This window comes from Microcaecilia unicolor, chromosome 11 (assembly GCF_901765095.1).
Source record: "Microcaecilia unicolor chromosome 11, aMicUni1.1, whole genome shotgun sequence".
In the NCBI taxonomy this organism is placed as follows: Eukaryota; Metazoa; Chordata; class Amphibia; order Gymnophiona; family Siphonopidae; genus Microcaecilia; species Microcaecilia unicolor.
In genome coordinates this window covers 102,418,727-102,437,913 of record NC_044041.1, presented here as the reverse complement: position 1 = coordinate 102,437,913, position 19,187 = coordinate 102,418,727, and the positions used below count along the sequence as shown (strand labels likewise).

General features: G+C 46.5%; 1 protein-coding gene across 1 annotated transcript in view; it reads left to right on the top strand.

The window, feature by feature from the left end:
- The window catches only part of LOC115480953 (disintegrin and metalloproteinase domain-containing protein 10-like), a 261,843-nt gene that overhangs the window by 59,358 nt on the left and 183,298 nt on the right, over window positions 1-19,187 (top strand). Inside the window, exon 4 of the mRNA XM_030219937.1 lies at window positions 17,841-17,999. Coding sequence (XP_030075797.1) covers window positions 17,841-17,999 — 159 coding nt within the window. The remainder of the gene's footprint in view (window positions 1-17,840; window positions 18,000-19,187) is intronic.

The following is a 19,187-nucleotide window of genomic DNA, read 5'->3' as shown; positions in this document are numbered from 1 at the left end:
GCGCACTGGAGTGGGGCCCACTGGACTGGACACACTGGAGTGGCCCCACTGGACTGAAACATACAGGGGTGAAACCCGCTGGACTGGAACACACTGGAGCGGAACCCACGGAACTGGAACACCCTGGACCTAGGCTTCACCTACACTTGACTGCCTTCCCCCTCGGGTTGAGCCCTCAGGTTCTGGCAGCCGGTAGGACTTACAGGAACAGCAGGAATGAAGGTCCAGGGGTGCCCCCTGGCCCCTAGGCGAAGGCAAGGCAGACAAGCAGGGTCTGTCCGGGTTCTGGCAGTCGGCAGGATTCAACACCGTCTCTGGAGGTGGCTAGCAGGATGGCTAGCTGAAGTCACTGTCTCCGCAGGAGGGCTAGCAGGACGGCTAGCAGGAGATGCAACACTGTCTCTGGAGGTGGCTAGCAGGACGGCTAGCTGAAGTCACTGTCTCCGCAGGAGGGCTAGCAGGACGGCTAGCAGGAGATGCAACACTGTCTCTAGAGGTGGCTAGCAGGACGGCTAGCTGAAGTCACTGTCTCCGCAGGAGGGCTAGCAGGACGGCTAGCAGGAGATGCAACACTGTCTCTGGAGGTGGCTAGCAGGACGGCTAGCTGAAGTCACTGTCTCCGCAGGAGGGCTAGCAGGACGGCTAGCAGGAGATGCAACACTGTCTCTGGAGGTGGCTAGCAGGACGGCTAGCTGAAGTCACTGTCTCCGCAGGAGGGCTAGCAGGACGGCTAGCAGGAGATACAACACTGTCTCTGGAGGTGGCTAGCAGGACGGCTAGCTGAAGTCACTGTCTCCGCAGGAGGGCTAGCAGGACGGCTAGCTGAACGGAACACAGTCTTGGGATAGTGGCTAGCAAGGGCGGCTAGTCTAACACTAGAAACAAACACAGTGAACTAGCAGAGCTAAGCACAGGCTACAAGCCAGACGGTGCCTAAGCTGGCTAGTCTATCACTGGAAACAAACACAGAACTAGCAGAGCTATGCACAGGCTACAAGCCAGAAGGTGCCTAAGCTGGCTAGTCTACACTAGGAACAAACACAGAGAACTAGCAGAGCTATGCACAGGCTACAAGCCAGACGGTGCCTAAGCTAGCTAGTCAAACACTGGAAACAAACACAGAGAACTAGCAGAGCTATGCACAGGCTACAAGCCAGACGGTGCCTAAGCTAGCTAGTCTGGACAAACATAGAACACTAGCAAGCTATACACAGGCTACAAGCCACACGGTGCCTAAGCTAGCTAGTATACACAAACATAGAAACTCACTCAGAGCAAACACTGAAACTGTGTACAGGGCACTCTATACAGCAGGACCTTTAGATGAGATTAGATGAGATGCAAAGGCCCAGGACTGTAGTCTCCAAGTGATTAATAAAGCCCTCAACACCAGAGCTACAGCTGCAGCAATCACCTTGCAACCAAACAGAGGCTTGACACTCAGAGCAGGCATCCCATAGAAAGTAACAGCGGGAGCCATCTTGGATACTGGCAGAGAGGAAGAGGCGGCAGCCATCTTGGAAGAGGCATAGCCCCCACAGGTGAGGTTCAGTAGGGCAATCAGCACACAGAGCCAGAGAGAACCTAGGACAGACACAGAGACAAGCAGAAGCCAGCACAGACACTGACTCCCAGAAACAGGGTAAGTCTGAGGGTTGGCACGGCCACAGACGGGACAGTATCCCCTCCTCAAGACCCCCCTCTCGGTCTCCCGGAGGCGATCCGGTATCCAGGGGTAACTATGGTGAAACTTCCTGATAGGTCTCAAAAGCCAGACATAGATCACTGGGCTGGAAGTCACAATGAAGTTCAAAACTGGCAGAAAAAAGTAGAACTTGTGACCAGGAAGCTCCTTCGAGTCACCACGGGGCAACCTCAGGAACATGGATGCATCAAGAGGAACACAATTCAAAAGTAACCCTCCCCTGAGGGAACCCACAATGTCCTGAACCTCTTGGCAATTCCATGAAATGACAGGAACAGAGCTGGAGTCACTACCCCAGCTGACATCAGAAGCTGGGCTGAGGCGGGAAGTGGCTTTCCCATCTTGACAGGAGCTAGAAGTCTGAACAGAAATGGATCTGGAACTAGCCCCCGGGTTGGCATCCAACACGGAGCCGGGATAGGGACCCGGACTGGCCTCAACCCCTTGACTGGAACGGGAACTCAGCATACGGTCCGCCTCCTGACGGACACTGGAACTTAGGGCGACCTCAACCTCTTGGTCGGACCCGGAACTGGACACGGACTCAGCCTCCTGGCTGGAACTGGAACTCGGAACAGGCTCAGCATCTTGGTTAGAACTGGAACTTGGAAAAGATTCAGCTGCAGGGCTGGACACACCCCTTTGGCCGGACTGGGATGTCTCTCTAGCATTAGCTTCAGGCGGCGTCCGCCGAGCAGGTTTCAAGAGGAGATGGCCCTGGTATCCCCAGAGCATGCTAGCAGGCTGAAATGCAGAAAATGGGTTTCTCCGGGCCCCAAGCCGTTGAACACACCTTCTCTCAGCTATTGCTTCGGAGGTCTTCTCCCAGGCTGAATCAACACAAGGTCTATCACAGTCCTCTTGGAACGTCATCTCATCCTCAAGAGCAGACTCAATATCTTGGCTGACCTCTGCACTCGGTGCAGATTCAGCATCTTGACTGGAACTACAACTTGATCCAGACTCAGCATCTTGACTGGACTTGCAACTCGATCCAGACTCAGCATCTTGACTGGACTTGCAACTCGGTCCAGACTCAGCATCTTGACTGGACTTGCAACTCGGTCCAGACTCAGCATCTTGACTGGAATTGCAACTCGGTCCAGACTCAGCATCTTGACTGGACTTGCAACTCGCGACGCCCTCTGCCTCTTGGCAGGGACGGAACTTTAACTGAGGCTTAGCAGAACACACCCTTTGGACAGGGATCGGAGGCTCGATCTGAAGTGCCCCTAGAACTGGCCTTCGGAGCTTGATTGGAGGTGCCCTCAGGACTGGAAGCGGAGGTGCCACCTGAACCACCCTGTGGACTGGCACCGGAGACTTGGTGAGAAGCCCCCCTCGAACTGGACTCAGTGGCTTGACTGGACGGGTCACTTGAACAAGAACCGGAGACTTGACCCGAAGCGCCACTTGCACAGGAATCTGAGGCTCCATCGAAGGCTTCCCTCGGGCTAGACTCGGAGACTTCAGAGGGCGTGCCATTTGAAGGAGGACTGGAGGCTCGACCCGAAGCGCCACTTGCACAGGAATCTGAGGCTCCATCGAAGGCTTCCCTCGGACTGAACTCGGAGACTTCAAAGGGCGCGCCACTTGGACGAGGACTGGAGGCTCGACTTGGAGCGCCACTTGCATAGGAATCCGAGGCTCCATCGAAAGCTTCCCTCGGACTGGACTCGGAGACTTCAAAGGGCGCGCCACTTGGACGAGGACTGGAGGCTCGACCTGGAGCGCCACTTGCATAGGAATCCGAGGCTCCATCAAGCGCCTTCCTCGGACTGGCCTCGGAGACTTAAGCTTCCTCGTTACTTGGACTGGAATTGGAGGTTCAGTATGAAGCATCCTCTGGACTGGACTCAGGCGCTTAGGAGGCAGCGCTACTTGACCTGAGGTCAGGGGCTTGGTCCGACGCCTCCCTCGGCCCGACCTCAGCGGCTTGGCTGGAGGCTTCACTCGGAAAGGCTTCCAAGGCTCCACCGGAAACCCTCCTCGAACCGGACTAAGCATCGGTGGACTAGGATCCCGACGAAGAGCTACCCCACCATGGTACGGCCGGCTACTCGGCTGAGGTGGTTGAAAAGACCCGGGCGGAGAACGTTCCCGGCGTCTTCTTTCGATCTCAGCCTCCGGAGTATCCCACAGAGCTGGGTCTTCCCGAAGTCTGAGGCGGTACTCACGGAGCATGATGGCCGAATTCATGTCAAAAACTGGGTTATAGTGGTCAGAAACTGGGTTATAGTGGCCCAGACTCCGGTAGACACGCTTTCTCTCCGCTGCTGCTTCAGGAGTAGCCGTAAAGGCTGGATTCGACAGAAGTTCCTCTCGGTATTCCCACAGGCTTAAATAGGGATCCAAAATAGAAACTAGACTGTCCTTGGAATCAAAAAAAAAATAATCAGACTTTCCCCTCGGATTGTCCATAGGGCACGGACTTATGGGCATGAAGCCCACCTGGACTGATGGTCTCGCCGAACTCATGGCCTTTGCATCCTGTCGCGTCTCTCGCGCTTGCCGCGCTCTCGAGGACCTTGGCATACCTTCAGGCTTCTTCCCCGGAAGCGCGGGGTTTGTGAGTCCTTTAGGCAAAATCACCTTCCAGGTAGAGAGGAGATAAGACTGGACCGGAACTCCGGACTGGAGTTCTACACCGGAACACTCGGAACTGGAACGCACCGGACGGGTGCGCACTGGAGTGGGGCCCACTGGACTGGACACACTGGAGTGGCCCCACTGGACTGAAACATACAGGGGTGAAACCCGCTGGACTGGAACACACTGGAGCGGAACCCACGGAACTGGAACACCCTGGACCTAGGCTTCACCTACACTTGACTGCCTTCCCCCTCGGGTTGAGCCCTCAGGTTCTGGCAGCCGGTAGGACTTACAGGAACAGCAGGAATGAAGGTCCAGGGGTGCCCCCTGGCCCCTAGGCGAAGGCAAGGCAGACAAGCAGGGTCTGTCCGGGTTCTGGCAGTCGGCAGGATTCAACACTGTCTCTGGAGGTGGCTAGCAGGACGGCTAGCTGAAGTCACTGTCTCCGCAGGAGGGCTAGCAGGACGGCTAGCAGGAGATGCAACACTGTCTCTGGAGGTGGCTAGCAGGACGGCTAGCTGAAGTCACTGTCTCCGCAGGAGGGCTAGCAGGACGGCTAGCAGGAGATGCAACACTGTCTCTAGAGGTGGCTAGCAGGACGGCTAGCTGGAGATGCAACACTGTCTCTGGAGGTGGCTAGCAGGACGGCTAGCTGGAGATGCAACACTGTCTCTGGAGGTGGCTAGCAGGACGGCTAGCTGAAGTCACTGTCTCCGCAGGAGGGCTAGCAGGACGGCTAGCAGGAGATGCAACACTGTCTCTGGAGGTGGCTAGCAGGACGGCTAGCTGAAGTCACTTTCTCCGCAGGAGGGCTAGCAGGACGGCTAGCAGGAGATGCAACACTGTCTCTGGAGGTGGCTAGCAGGACGGCTAGCTGAAGTCACTGTCTCCGCAGGAGGGCTAGCAGGACGGCTAGCAGGAGATGCAACACTGTCTCTGGAGGTGGCTAGCAGGACGGCTAGCTGAAGTCACTGTCTCCGCAGGAGGGCTAGCAGGACGGCTAGCAGGAGATGCAACACTGTCTCTGGAGGTGGCTAGCAGGACGGCTAGCTGAAGTCACCGTCTCCGCAGGAGGGCTAGCAGGACGGCTAGCAGGAGATACAACACTGTCTCTGGAGGTGGCTAGCAGGACGGCTAGCTGAAGTCACTGTCTCCGCAGGAGGGCTAGCAGGACGGCTAGCTGAACGGAACACAGTCTTGGGATAGTGGCTAGCAAGGGCAGCTAGTCTAACACTAGAAACAAACACAGAGAACTAGCAGAGCTAAGCACAGGCTACAAGCCAGACGGTGCCTAAGCTGGCTAGTCTATCACTGGAAACAAACACAGAGAACTAGCAGAGCTATGCACAGGCTACAAGCCAGACGGTGCCTAAGCTGGCTAGTCTATCACTGGAAACAAACACAGAGAACTAGCAGAGCTATGCACAGGCTACAAGCCAGACGGTGCCTAAGCTGGCTAGTCTACACTAGGAACAAACACAGAGAACTAGCAGAGCTATGCACAGGCTACAAGCCAGACGGTGCCTAAGCTAACTAGTCATGCACTGGAAACAAACACAGAGAACTAGCAGAGCTATGCACAGGCTACAAGCCAGACGGTGCCTAAGCTGGCTAGTCTATCACTGGAAACAAACACAGCGAACTAGCAGAGCTATGCACAGGCTACAAGCCAGACGGTGCCTAAGCTAGCTAGTCAAGCACTGGAAACAAACACAGAGAACTAGCAGAGCTATGCACAGGCTACAAGCCAGACGGTGCCTAAGCTAGCTAGTCTGGACAAACATAGAACACTAGCAAGCTATACACAGGCTACAAGCCACACGGTGCCTAAGCTAGCTAGTCTGGACAAACATAGAACACTAGCAAAGCTATACACAGGCTACAAGCCACACGGTGCCTAAGCTAGCTAGTATACACAAACATAGAAACTCACTCAGAGCAAACACTGAAACTGTGTACAGGGCACTCTATACAGCAGGACCTTTAGATGAGATTAGATGAGATGCAAAGGCCCAGGACTGTAGTCTCCAAGTGATTAATAAAGCCCTCAACACCAGAGCTACAGCTGCAGCAATCACCTTGCAACCAAACAGAGGCTTGACACTCAGAGCAGGCATCCCATAGAAAGTAACAGCGGGAGCCATCTTGGATACTGGCAGAGAGGAAGAGGCGGCAGCCATCTTGGAAGAGGCATAGCCCCCACAGGTGAGGTTCAGTAGGGCAATCAGCACACAGAGCCAGAGAGAACCTAGGACAGACACAGACACAGAGACAAGCAGAAGCCAGCACAGACACTGACTCCCAGAAACAGGGTAAGTCTGAGGGTTGGCACGGCCACAGACGGGACAGTTAGTTGTTGGATGGCTGACCAAATGGATTGTAGAGTTACCGCTTGGGGAACCAGAGGTTCCATGATTGTAACGTCTGCTTCCTTGGGCAGAGTACCTCCGTCTGAGGGCCTCCGGTCACCGACTTCCGGTTCCTTCGCGTCCTCAATACTCGACCGCAGGATTGCAGGGCAAAGCGGAGGATTAAGGTCCGGTGGGGATAATGATGTCTCTACCCCTAATGGAGATGTCTCTCCTTCAACATATCCAAATACGGGGTCCCTCTCACCGGTATTCGCTGGGGTGCTGGAGACATAACGCAGAAGCTTTTGCTGACCAGGGGCAGGTAATCGGGCTGGCGGTAGTAAACCCTTTACCACCCCCTTCCTCTTAGTGTGCGGCATATGGAAAAGCGAAATAAAGTAGAACAACAGAGTTTCAGCTCATGCTGACCGCGGAGTGTCCAGCTTGAGCCGCCATCTTGACTCCTCCCCTAGATCCACAATTTAAAGGGACAAATCTCTCTAGAGATCTTAGTTACAGGAAGGCTTTCCATTCCACTCGATTATTTAATCTGTTAGGTGTCAAAGATTTCAGTCTGTAAATCCACCTTTGTTCTTTTTGTATAAGATGTCTATCCCTATCACCCCCCTCTTATGGATTCTGGAATCACAACGCAATGAAAATCTTCAAACTTATGTGATTTTTTAATACTATGCAGAACTACTGGAGCGTCCACTCTGGAATACTTTAAATTGTGTTTATGGTCACTGTGTCTATTCTTTAAAGAGCGAGATGTCTTTCCCACATATATTTTAGAGCAGGGGCACAGTAGGATATACACTACTTATGTGGATTCACATGTAGTCTCAAATCTTAGAGAATATTCTTTCCTGTCGATTGGATTTACAAAGGTTTAGGTGGTTAACATCCTAGGGCAGAATTTACATTTCATACATGCTTTATGTCCAGGATTAACTTCTGGCATGCTCTCAACCCTCCTTTCTTGTAGAATTCCTTTCAAATTTTGTCCACGTGTGTAAGCAATCCTTAGATGCCGATCTTTAAAAACTGGATGTAGTTGCATCATAGTCCAGTCAGTGTTTTTTCAAAATCCGTGCTACATTGTTACTTCCCTGCATATACCGTAATGTACAAATCTGCTGGGTAGCCAACTCGTCCACTTTGACTGTCTTTTTAATAGATGTTCCCAATGGTTATATTTGGCACGTGTATAAGCTACCTCTACTACGTGGTGTGGATTTGTAGATTTACCCTATTTTTGGCAAGTACCGGGGAAATATTTGAATGTACAATATATTTTCAATTTGTGCTACAGTGAATGTTTACAGTGCACTATCATGAACCTTTAGAGTCCACCTTGAAATATGAATACACTAGGAAGAAGGGCTGTGTTGTGTGTGTGGCTATAGCAAAAATGAGTCTAGCAGTTTTGCTACCACACTCTATGAAGCAAAGGTACTAAAGTCCATCACTGTGAGAAGAAGCAGGTATAGATATTATTAGTTTTCGTTTTCCCTGTGTGTGCCATAATGGCAGAATCATGATGGAACACAAATCCCAGATTTACTACCCCAAGTTTTCAGACTGGGGTCAGTTTGCTAGAACTGCTAAGCTGCAAGGACCTCCAACTGATTTTAGCTGGTTATCTGTAGCCAAATATGCAACCAAACATAACCAGCTAGATTTTCTGCTGAGAATTCTTCTAAACCTAGTCAGTCAAAATTCGACTGGCTAGATTTGGGTTAGTTATTTGTGCAGCTCAGGTTTCTCCATGGATAAGCAGGATCTGTCAGCCACACATGAATGGTGTCATCCAATGGCACCAAGCTCGGACACCAAGCTTGGACATTTGATCTCCTAGAGCCAAGAAAAAAAAAACCTAGAAGGTTTTGCTGAGCATGCCTGACATCTCCTGCCTTCATGTTATTACTGTAGCTCCCTCAGTATGTTTTATCAGCCCAGTCAGCTATAGAAATGCACACACACACACATAAACAAACAAAAGCAAAATATTTTTAACACAGAAGACTTGAGGAAGAAGAACACTAGGTTAGAAAACAAAGGAGTTCAAAAAATACATAAAAGTTTATCTAAATTTTCTTCACTTACTAGAGACACAGCATTACTCTGTTACTACAAATATGTCAGACCCCAAACCATGTTTTAAAAAATGCCCCAAATGTTCAAAAAGACGAACATAATAGACACACATGACTGGTGTGTGTTTAGTGCTTGGGACCCCCTCAGAGATGAGGACCTTAAATACCACACCACCACCCATGATAGTAAAGTTGTGGAACAAATTTATGCAAGAGCATATTATACCCTCTGTGTCCAGTGCAATCTACACAGCGCAAAAGACCAAATGCTCAAGTGGTAGCCATTCAAGCGGGAGGGATGCATTCATTGCTAACAGACTTCTGATCCCCTCACCCCTCACCTTCTCTCCAGAGCATTTGGACTCAGACAGCAGTCATAATATAACCATCCCATGAGCCAGTATCTGTCCAACAGATGAATCTTCACAGTGGCATACCTAGCTTGTTTGCCACCCATGGCAGGTCACCACTGTACCCCACTGAGGCACATCACCCCTCCCACGAGGAGTCATACCTCCACCCCACCCCCTGAAGCACATCACCCCACCACCTTTCCTTCTAGGAAGGGAGTGCACAGAGCAGTCGGCGGCTGTTGGCTCCGCTGGTCCCCTGCCTTGGAAGAGGAAGTAACATCAGAGAGGGCAGGGGACCGGCAGAGCTGGCAGCTTCCAACTGCTCCTTGCACCCCTTTGCTGCCTGCACCTGGGGCAGACCACCTCCACTGCTCCGCCTTCGGTACACTACTGAATCTTATACAAAACAAGTATGTTACACTAGAACAGGCTAGACCACTAATGTATTTTTGGAAAGGAGAGAATCCCTCAGAAACTTGACTGACAAAAAGTCCCAGGTTTACAACGGATGTAATAAAAAATGTTGCTAAGTTTCTATCATGGGGATTCGCTTAACTCTCCTTCTATTTTGTTATTTAAAGTGCTCGATGCTATGATTCAAAATGATAAGCATTCAAACAGAACCTCTGTAGGTAGGCTATATGAAAGCGCCAATGGATATGGAGCAACACTTAAGTCCAATGGCGCCATTTTTTCTTGAGGAACACGACTTGAATAAAATCGCGCACGGATAGCAGCACTCGTCCCTTAGGAAGCCACTTGAAGGTGAAACGGTGGCGCCATTGGACTTAAGTGTTGCTCCATATCCATTGGCGCTTTCATACAGCCTACCTACAGAGGTTCTGTTTGAATGCTTATCATTTTGAATTACAGCATCGAGCACTTTAAGGTTTAAACAATTTTTATTGATGATTCAACATTATTAACAAAACCAATAACGTAACCTTGGAAAAATACAACGCATTTGGGTATACGCATCCATATCTTTTATCATCAATGATTTTATCATTCCCCCCCCCCCCCTTACAACCAGATCCCCATAGCCAGCACTGTTTTGCCACATGAATATCCACTATAACATTGATATCTCCCGAATACGCTGCTCATACATTTTGTGCTTGCCTTATCATAATCCCCGCTCTCCCCCCCTCCCCCAATAACTACTGCGAATGCAAAGAAACTTTCATGAACTCTATACCTCATTAAACATAAGCAATACATGCCACTAGACAGAAATAAACCAGTGTTCTGAGACCTATACATTTGAGGAGACTTTCCCCTTCTCCTTTCTGTAGATCATTGTCATCAAAACCTGGACTTTGGCCACCTCCGAGAAGTAGACAATACTCTATTGCATGAATTGCTGTGAACTGCACAGAATCAGTATCTTTATAATGCGAACATTCCCCTTAACTGTCCCATCAAAACATGCCTGCCCCACACAAAAATTAAACAGCCCCTACTACCCTCTACCACACCCTACCCGAACATACCAGACTTCTCTCCCTGCCCCCTTCTCCCTTACCGATCCCACCTTCCGCCCCCCCCCCCCCCAAGAGAAAGAAAAAAAAAAACACTACCTGCTCTTCTCCTTCTTTCCTTCCTTACATACCATTTAATATTAAACTTCGTGCCCTAGCCGACAATGATTGTATATACCCCCGCCAGATTCTCATAAATCTCTCTCTTGCCTTTGGGGATCGAGCACTTTAAATAACAAAAAAAGAAGGAGAGTTAAGCGAGGTATGTTAAAAGCAAGAAGCTGGCAAAAGAATCGGTTGGATCACTAGCTAACCGATGGGTAAAAGGGGTGATCAGAGAAGACAAAGCCATAGTGGAGAGGTTAAATTAATTAAATGAATTCTTTGCTTCGGTCTTCACCGAGGAAGATTTGGGAGAGATACTGGTACTAGAAATGGTATTCAAAGCTGACGAGTCGGAGAAACTGAATGAAATCTCCATAACCTAGAGGATGTAATGGGGCAATTTGACAAATTGAAGAGCAGCAAATCTCCTGGACTGGATGGTATTCATCCCAGAGTACTGATAGAATTGAAAAATTAACTGGTGGAACTATTGTTAGTAATATGTAATTATCTTTAAAATCGAGTGTGGTACCGGGAGATTGGAGGGTAGCCCATGTAGCTCCGATATTTAAAAAAGGTTCCAGAGGGGATCTGGGAAATTATAGACCAGTGAGCCTGATGTTGGGTGCCAGGCAAAATGGTAGAGACTATTTTATAAAGAACAAAATTACAGAGCATATTCAAAAGCATGGATTAATGAGACAAAGCCAACATGGATTTAGTAAAGGGAAATCTTGCCTCACCAATCTATTGCATTTCTTTGAAGGGTGAACAAACATGTGGATAAAGGCAAGTCGGTTGATATTGTGTATCTGAATTTTCAAAAGGCGTATGACAAAGTACCTCAAGAAAGACTCCAGAATGAATTGGAGAGTCATGGGATAGGAAGTAGTGTCCTATTGTGGATTAAAAACTAGTTAAAGGATAGAAAACAGAGAGTAGGGTTAAATGGTCAGTATTCTCAATGGAGAAGAGTAGATAGTGGGGTTCCCCAGGGGTCTGTGCTAGGACCGCTGCTTTTTAACTTATTTATAAATGATCTAGAGATGGGAGTAACTAGTGAGGTAATTTGAATTTGCTGATGACACAAAGCTATTCAAAGTTATTAAATCGCAAGAGGATTGTGAGAAATTACAAGAGGACCTTACAAGACTGGGAGACTGGGCGTTTAAATGGCAGATGACGTTTAATGTGAGCAAGTGCAAAGTGATGCATGTGGGAAAGAGGAACCCGAACTATAGATATGTAATGCAAGGTTCCATGTTAGGCTTCACAGACCAAGAAAGGGATCTCGGTGTCATTGTTGATGATACGTTGAAACCCTCTGCTCAATGTGCTGCGGTGGTTAAGAAAGCAAATAGAATGTTAGGTATTATTAGGAAAGGAATGAAAACAAAAGTGAGGACGTTATAATGCCTTTGTTTTGGTCCATGGTGCAGCCGCACCTCGAATATTGTGTTCAGTCCTGGTCGCCACATCTCAAAAAAGATATAATGGAATTAGAAAAGGTACAGAGAAGGGCGATGAAAATGATAAAGGAGAGGAGATGACTTCCCTATGAGAAAAGGCTGAAACGTCTAGGGCTCTTCAGCTTGGAGAAAAGACAGCTGAGGGGAGATATGATAGAGGTCTATAAAATAATGAGTGGAGTGGAACTGGTAAATGTGAATCATTTGTTTACTCTTTCCAAAAATACTAGGACTAGGAGGCATGTGATGAAGCTACAAAGCAGTAAATTTAATACGAATCAGAGAAAATATTTCTTCACTCAACGTGTAATTAAACTCTGGAATTCATTGCCAGAGAATGTGGTAAAGACAGCTTAGCGGGTTTTTAATAAAATCTGGATGGCTTCCTAAAGGAAAAGTCCATAGACCATTATTAAATTGACTTGTGGAAAATGCACTACTATTTCTGGGATAGTTGAACATGACCTGGATTGGGCACTGTTGGAAACAGGATGCTGGGCTTATGTACCTTATGTACAGCTGCATACACAGGATCGACCTTGCAGGTGTCCTGAGAAAAATTCTTACCTTGAACAATTAGTACATGTGTAAGATTGTAGTAGTTGGAATGAGTGCTGTGTAGTATGGGTGGGAATGAATGAGGTATGAGTATAGAGATACAAGTACAAATAGAGCTATAAGCACATTGAAGTGTATATTGACAAGATAAATAAAAACAGTAAAACTTATTATGCAGTCACGGATTTAATATTAAAGAAAACAAAGATCTCTCCTTTACCCCAACTTATGGTGTCTATGCCTCACCAGTTATCTATAGAAGTCTAGCATATTCTGCTAGCCATCAGAAAACCCTGCGTGAGACATTCTTATGCTTAAATGGAAGATGTTTTCCATCTAGTGCCAAAATAAAATGGAAGAACCATTCTCTTGTACTGTTTTAGTGATTCTTCAGTACTTATTATACCTATCCAAGTCTGGATTAAAAACAAAATCTGTTCATTTGCATCTCAGTCCTGTTTCAGCCTACCACAACAAGATAGACAACGCTCCATCTTCTTTGCATTCTTTGGATACCTGTTTCATGAAAGGCTTGTGCAGTCTTTGATCACCTGTAAGGCCACCTTTGTCAACTTGGGATCTTAACTTAGACCAAAAACCCCATGCAGACAACAGTTTTGAAATATGTTTCCTGGAAACATTCTTCCTACTGGCTATTGCTTTAGCAAGGTGAGTTTAGTGAGCTACAATCTTTAGTAGACATTCCCCTTTACACACAGGACAAGATAAAGTACTCTTGTGAATACATCCAAAATTTATACATATAATGGCTTTGCCTTTTCACATTAACCAATAGATTGTATTGCATATATTATTGGGAAGGGATTGGAAAACAGAAATGAGGACATGGTGACTGGGGCTCTTCGGCTTGGAGAGGGGACAGCTGGGGAGAGATGTGATGGAGGTCTATGGGATGATGAGTGGAGTGGAACGGGTAGACATGAATCTCTTGTTTGCTCTTTCTGAAAATGCTGGGACTGGGGGGCACACAATGAAGCTGCAAAGTAGTAAATTTAGAATGGATCAGAGAGAGAGAGTGTTTCTTCACTCAATGTGTGGTTGAACTCTGGAATTTGTTGCCAGAGAGTGTGGTAAAAGCAGTTAGCTTAGCGGGTTTTAAAAACAGTTTGGATAACTTCCTAAAAGAAAAGTCCATAAGCCATTATTAAGATAGACTTGGGGAAAATCCACTGCTTATTTCTAGGATAAGCAGCATAAAATATATTGTACTGTTTTGGGATCTTGACAGTTACTTGTAACCTGGATTGGCCACCGTTGGAAACAGAATGCTGGTTGGGCTTGATGGACCCAGTATGGCAATTCTTATGTTCTTATATTTTTTCCAAATCCTCAGAATGACCAACATAAACAGTGGCACACTTTGGACTTTGTGTAGGCACTTGAATTTATCCTGAAAAACCAAACAGATCAAGGAAAACTTTCCAACTATTTGTTTCACATGACTCTAATAAATCAGGAAAGCCAGCAACAAAAAAAACCCCATATTGATATGGATGTCTGAATGCATATCTTGTTGCTCCCAACTCGCAGGAGACAGCCTTACAAATAAGGCTCATGCCCACTATTTTAGAAATCTGCTAACCACCATAGCAAACCTACGATACACTCCTATAACGGAGATATGCAAAACAGTCACTTCTAACACCTTTGTCTAAAAGGCCTATCCCACACCCAGCAACACAGCATAACCAGTGATCGTACTGGACAATCCACTATCCACACTTCCTTCGACCCCATGACGTCTGATTCACATCTACCTCATCTGACCACAATATAACCTTGTATTTGTTATCAACTGAACTGGCAAACGCCTTTAAGGTACTATATAAGCCACATTGAGCCTGCAAATAGGTGGGAAAATATGGGGTACAAATGTAACAAATAAATAAATTACTGTTTGAACCAACAGACAGCTGAGAATATGGCCTTTGGTCACAATATCTTGAGCAGTATAATGCAAATGACTTAGCGGGATCTAGCGTTCTCGGGGTAATAAACGTTTTGTGACAGAAGGAGCGCTTCTTTGTTTTGACGGCTGCCGCTGCTTGCAGTATGCGGCTATTGCTAGCCATGGCCCGGTGCTGCAGTTCTCTGTTTTCCTTTTTCCTTGCGAGTCTTGAAGGGGGTTTGGTGGACTGGAGTGGGGGTGGGCCTGTCTGGTCCGCTTTGGGCGGGGAGGCTATTTGGTTGGTCTCTGTTTCCGCTGCCCCGCATAGCCGTCATTGGCGTTCACTCGGGGCGCGGCGGGCGGGCCTGTGGGCTGCTGCATCCGCATTGTCATTCTTTGTTGTTTGTCCATCTGCAGCAGGTCTGGCACTGTTTTTGGTGGATGGGCAGTGCCTTGCAGGGTGGTGGAGAGGAGACGTAATTGAGTGTCACTAAAACAACTTCTCAAACCCGCAACCTTAAACAACCCAGGACACACACTCCCTATCTCAGATAGCCTAAAAATACTTGGAGTAACTATCGACCACAACCTCACTCTCGAGAGCCAAGTAAAAACGGTAATACAGAAAATGTTCTACTCAATGTGGAAACTCAGATGAATAAAACCTTTCTTCCCGAGGGATACCTTTCATAAACTAGTACAATCAATGGTCCTAAGCCATGCAGACTACTGCAACGGTATCTATGCAGGTTGCAAAGAACAACTCACTAAAAAACTCCAGACCGCCCAAAACACAGCAGCCAGACTGATATATGGTAAAACACGATTCGACAGCACTAAACCCCTTCGAGAAAAGCTGCACTGGCTCCCAATCAAAGAACAGATCATCTTCAAAATCTGCACTTTAGTCCACAAAATCATCTACGGCATAGTCCCAGGATACATGACAGACCTTACTGATCTACCAACCAGAAACAGACTTTGATCAGCACGATCATACCTAAACTTACATTACCCAAACTGTAAAGGGCTAAAATACAAAACAACTCACGCATCTAGCTTCTCCTACATAAGCGCACAACTATGGAATGGACTCCCGTATGCAGTGAAAACAATACATGACTACCTAAACTTCAGGAAATCATTGAAAACCCACCTCTTCAAAAAGGTTTATCCCGCCGATCCAACATAAATCCCCACACCCAGCAACACAAGATAATCTATGATCGTACTGGACAATTTACTATCCTCGACCCCAAGACGCCTGAAACACTTCTACCTGTGACCATAACACAACCTTGTATTTGTTATCAACCGTAGTGGCAACCGCCTTTACGATACTTTGTAAGCCACATTGAGCCTGCAAATAGGTGGGAAAATGTGGGGTATAAATGTAATAAATAAATAAAAGAGGAGGAGGAAAAAGGAAAGATCAAAAGGATAATGATAGCAAAAACAAAATATACCGCAGTTAAAACTGTTATTTTGCTGAACTTCTTTCTAATAAAGAACAGTATAATTTGATTGCTAAATGTAATGTTTCATCCTGTTTAAAAAAAAAACATTTTTCAGTATCTAAATACTGATTGTGACAGGATATAAATAAAACTAGGTAGTTTCAGTTCTTATAGATATTCTTGTTTGTTGTTTTACATATTGGATATACAGTAGGCAATAATGAAGCCTACATTGCTGTTTTACTGTTCCATAACAAAATACAATAAAGATGAATTGTTCTTCAGCAGCATAAATTGATGGCTTGCATTTCTACAAATACTAACAGCTTCACCCTACCACAGCAGACACGGGTTGCACAGCTGTTCCTACATGTTTAAAGCCTATTAAACTTGCTGTAGACCAAAGCTTGGGAGTCACCCATGTATGGCTGACACATCCTGCTTGTCCGTGGAGAAAGCAAGGTTACTTATCTGTAACAGGTATTCTCCATGAACAGCGGGATAAGTCAGCCGCACAAACCCACCTGCCATCCCCTAATTGGCTGAAATTGTTAGAAGCTCTCAACTAACTCAGGGAGCTACAGTAATAACGTGAAAGTGGCAGATCTCATACATGCTCAGAAAACCCTTGCTGGGCTCTTGGAGAGCAAATGTCCAAACTTGGAGCTGTCAGATGATGTCACCCAGGTGTGACTGATTTATCCTGCTATCCTCTGAGAACCCTTGTTACAAGTAAGTAAACTCAGTTAGGGGCCCTTTTACAAAGGCGCGATAAGGCTACCGCATGGGTAGCGTGCACCACGTCAGCCCTACTGCTGGGATTGCGTGGCTGCCCGGCGGTAGTTCTGAAGTTGGCACGTGCAATTTCCTTTGGTAGAAAATTGTTTTCTATTTCCTACCGGGGGGGGGGGGGGGTTCCTGGCAGTATTTGGCAGCACGGCCACATTGTTGCATGCTGCCCGATTACCGCAGGGTTAGTGCGTGAGCCCTTACTGCCTATTAAATAGGTGGTTGTAAGGACTCAGGCAGCTGCATCCTAATTTTAATATTAGTGCACTGCTATTTACTGCCCTATTTTTAAAAAGACCTTTTCCTGCTGCGGTAAAAAGTGACCCAACATGCCAATATCATGCGCCAAAACTAGCATGGGCCATATTTTACCACAGCTTGGTACAAGGGGCCCCATAGTTGCTTAAATGTAGCCATTTACCACTGACTATCAGTGCTAACCAGTCAGCACACCATGTCAGGTCTGAAGGCACATCAATGTGCCATGGCTCAGTGCTCAGGAAACACTGTTCTGATTAATGAGAAAGCTACTAGTTATTTTCTCCAGAGTCCTCTTTATTTGCTCTAGAAATGATTTCTAGGGCTTCTGTCTATTCCTAATTTAAATAGATTAGTCACAGCATAGTATGTGATTATGTAGAGCCTTGTCAGATAATTCCATGTCCCTTAATACACAGAGTGAGTCCCATTCTACGTATGAAAATGTGGTTCTAGTTCTGCAGTGAAATCTAAATTATATCCTCATGCATGCAATGGGCCAAAACAGGTACTAGCTCAGCCTTTCTTTAAGTGACACAGATTTACCTCCTAACCCTAACTGTTCTAGGTTTATCCAAATGGAAGGAGCCGCAGTCAGTGAGTGGCCCATGACAAAGGAATGACTGAGCTAGATTGGGAGTTACCATTAATTGATTTTGATTTAATAGAGAAAGAAATCTGACAACTGATGCAAAGATATTGTTTTCCAAATAGATGAGGAGGGTTCTTTCTGCTATGGCTCCATTATGCATGGACGTTTTGAAGGGTTTATAGCAACTAAGAATGGCACTTATTACATTGAACCTGCAGAAGCTCACTCCAAGATTGAAAATGCCACATATCATTCTTATATTTATCACGAAAAAGACATTGGTAAGTGCAACACTATTGAATGTATTGAAATAAGTTTTTGAATAGAACACATAATAACCTGATTGTAGTAAAGGGTAATGAGTTTGGTGCCCTTGTGTACATGCTTGTAAGTTAGTTTTGTTCTATTTTAAATGTGGTTTTATTTTTTTTCTAAATGTTTTTTTGTTTGAGTTCATTTATAGTCGTGGTCCTTTTTATTTGCGCCTTTCCATAGCGTCCCACAGATCAATCCAGAGACGAGTGGGTTATGTCCCTCTACTAGCAGATGGAGATAGAGAGAACATCAGAGGTTTGCCATATATGGACCTGTGCCTCCATCTTAGCCTCTGTAATCTCTCTATCTCAGCAGGTGGATGGACATATCCTGTGCTGCTCTGTGGTTGAGCTTGCTCTTAACCTGTTCCCTCAGGTTTAGTTGAGCTGGGGGTCTTGGGCTGGATTCTGCCTTTTTGGGGTACACCTGGTGGTGCCAGGTCCCTCCCCTTCTTTGCCCTCCGTTCAAGTCAGTCAGGTAGTTTATTTTCCCTTACAGACGATGGGAAACCTTCAGCTGTGAGTATTTACTCATTTGTTATTGCTTTCCGAGTGTTTGGCTCTCCTTCGGCCGCGCTTCTTGTGATTAGGGGGGGGGAGCGATCTTGGCGGGCTTGGCGGTTTCGCCGCCATTTTCTATATCGCCTCAGCGGTAACAGCAGGGCCCGGCATATTTATTTTTCATAATCTAGGTAATCTGGGGATTTATATGTGGGTGGTTTCTTGGGGTGTCCAATACATTGTAAAAAAGAAACCTGCTATATTGCGTACATTCATTCTATCTGAATGCTAAGTAACTCACTTCTTATTACTAAGGGGTATGACATACCAGTTAAAATTTTTAATTTTTAAATAGTGCTCAGAAACAGGTGTTTGAGTTGAGCTATGAGCAGCTGTTTAGTCATAACACCATCACATCCATCACAGCACTACCCTACCTTTCTGCCAATATAACTGTTGGTGATTTATTCGATATCATACAAAAACGGTACTTAGCTTTGGAGTGCTATCCGAATGGAATAAGCTGCATACATAGACTTCAGCTCAAATGGTGATATAATATTTCTTTCAGTTTTTCAATCTTGCTAGTAAACAAAAATTGTGTCCAAAAACAAAAATAGTGTCCAAAAAACTTAAACATGTCACTTCTCCTGT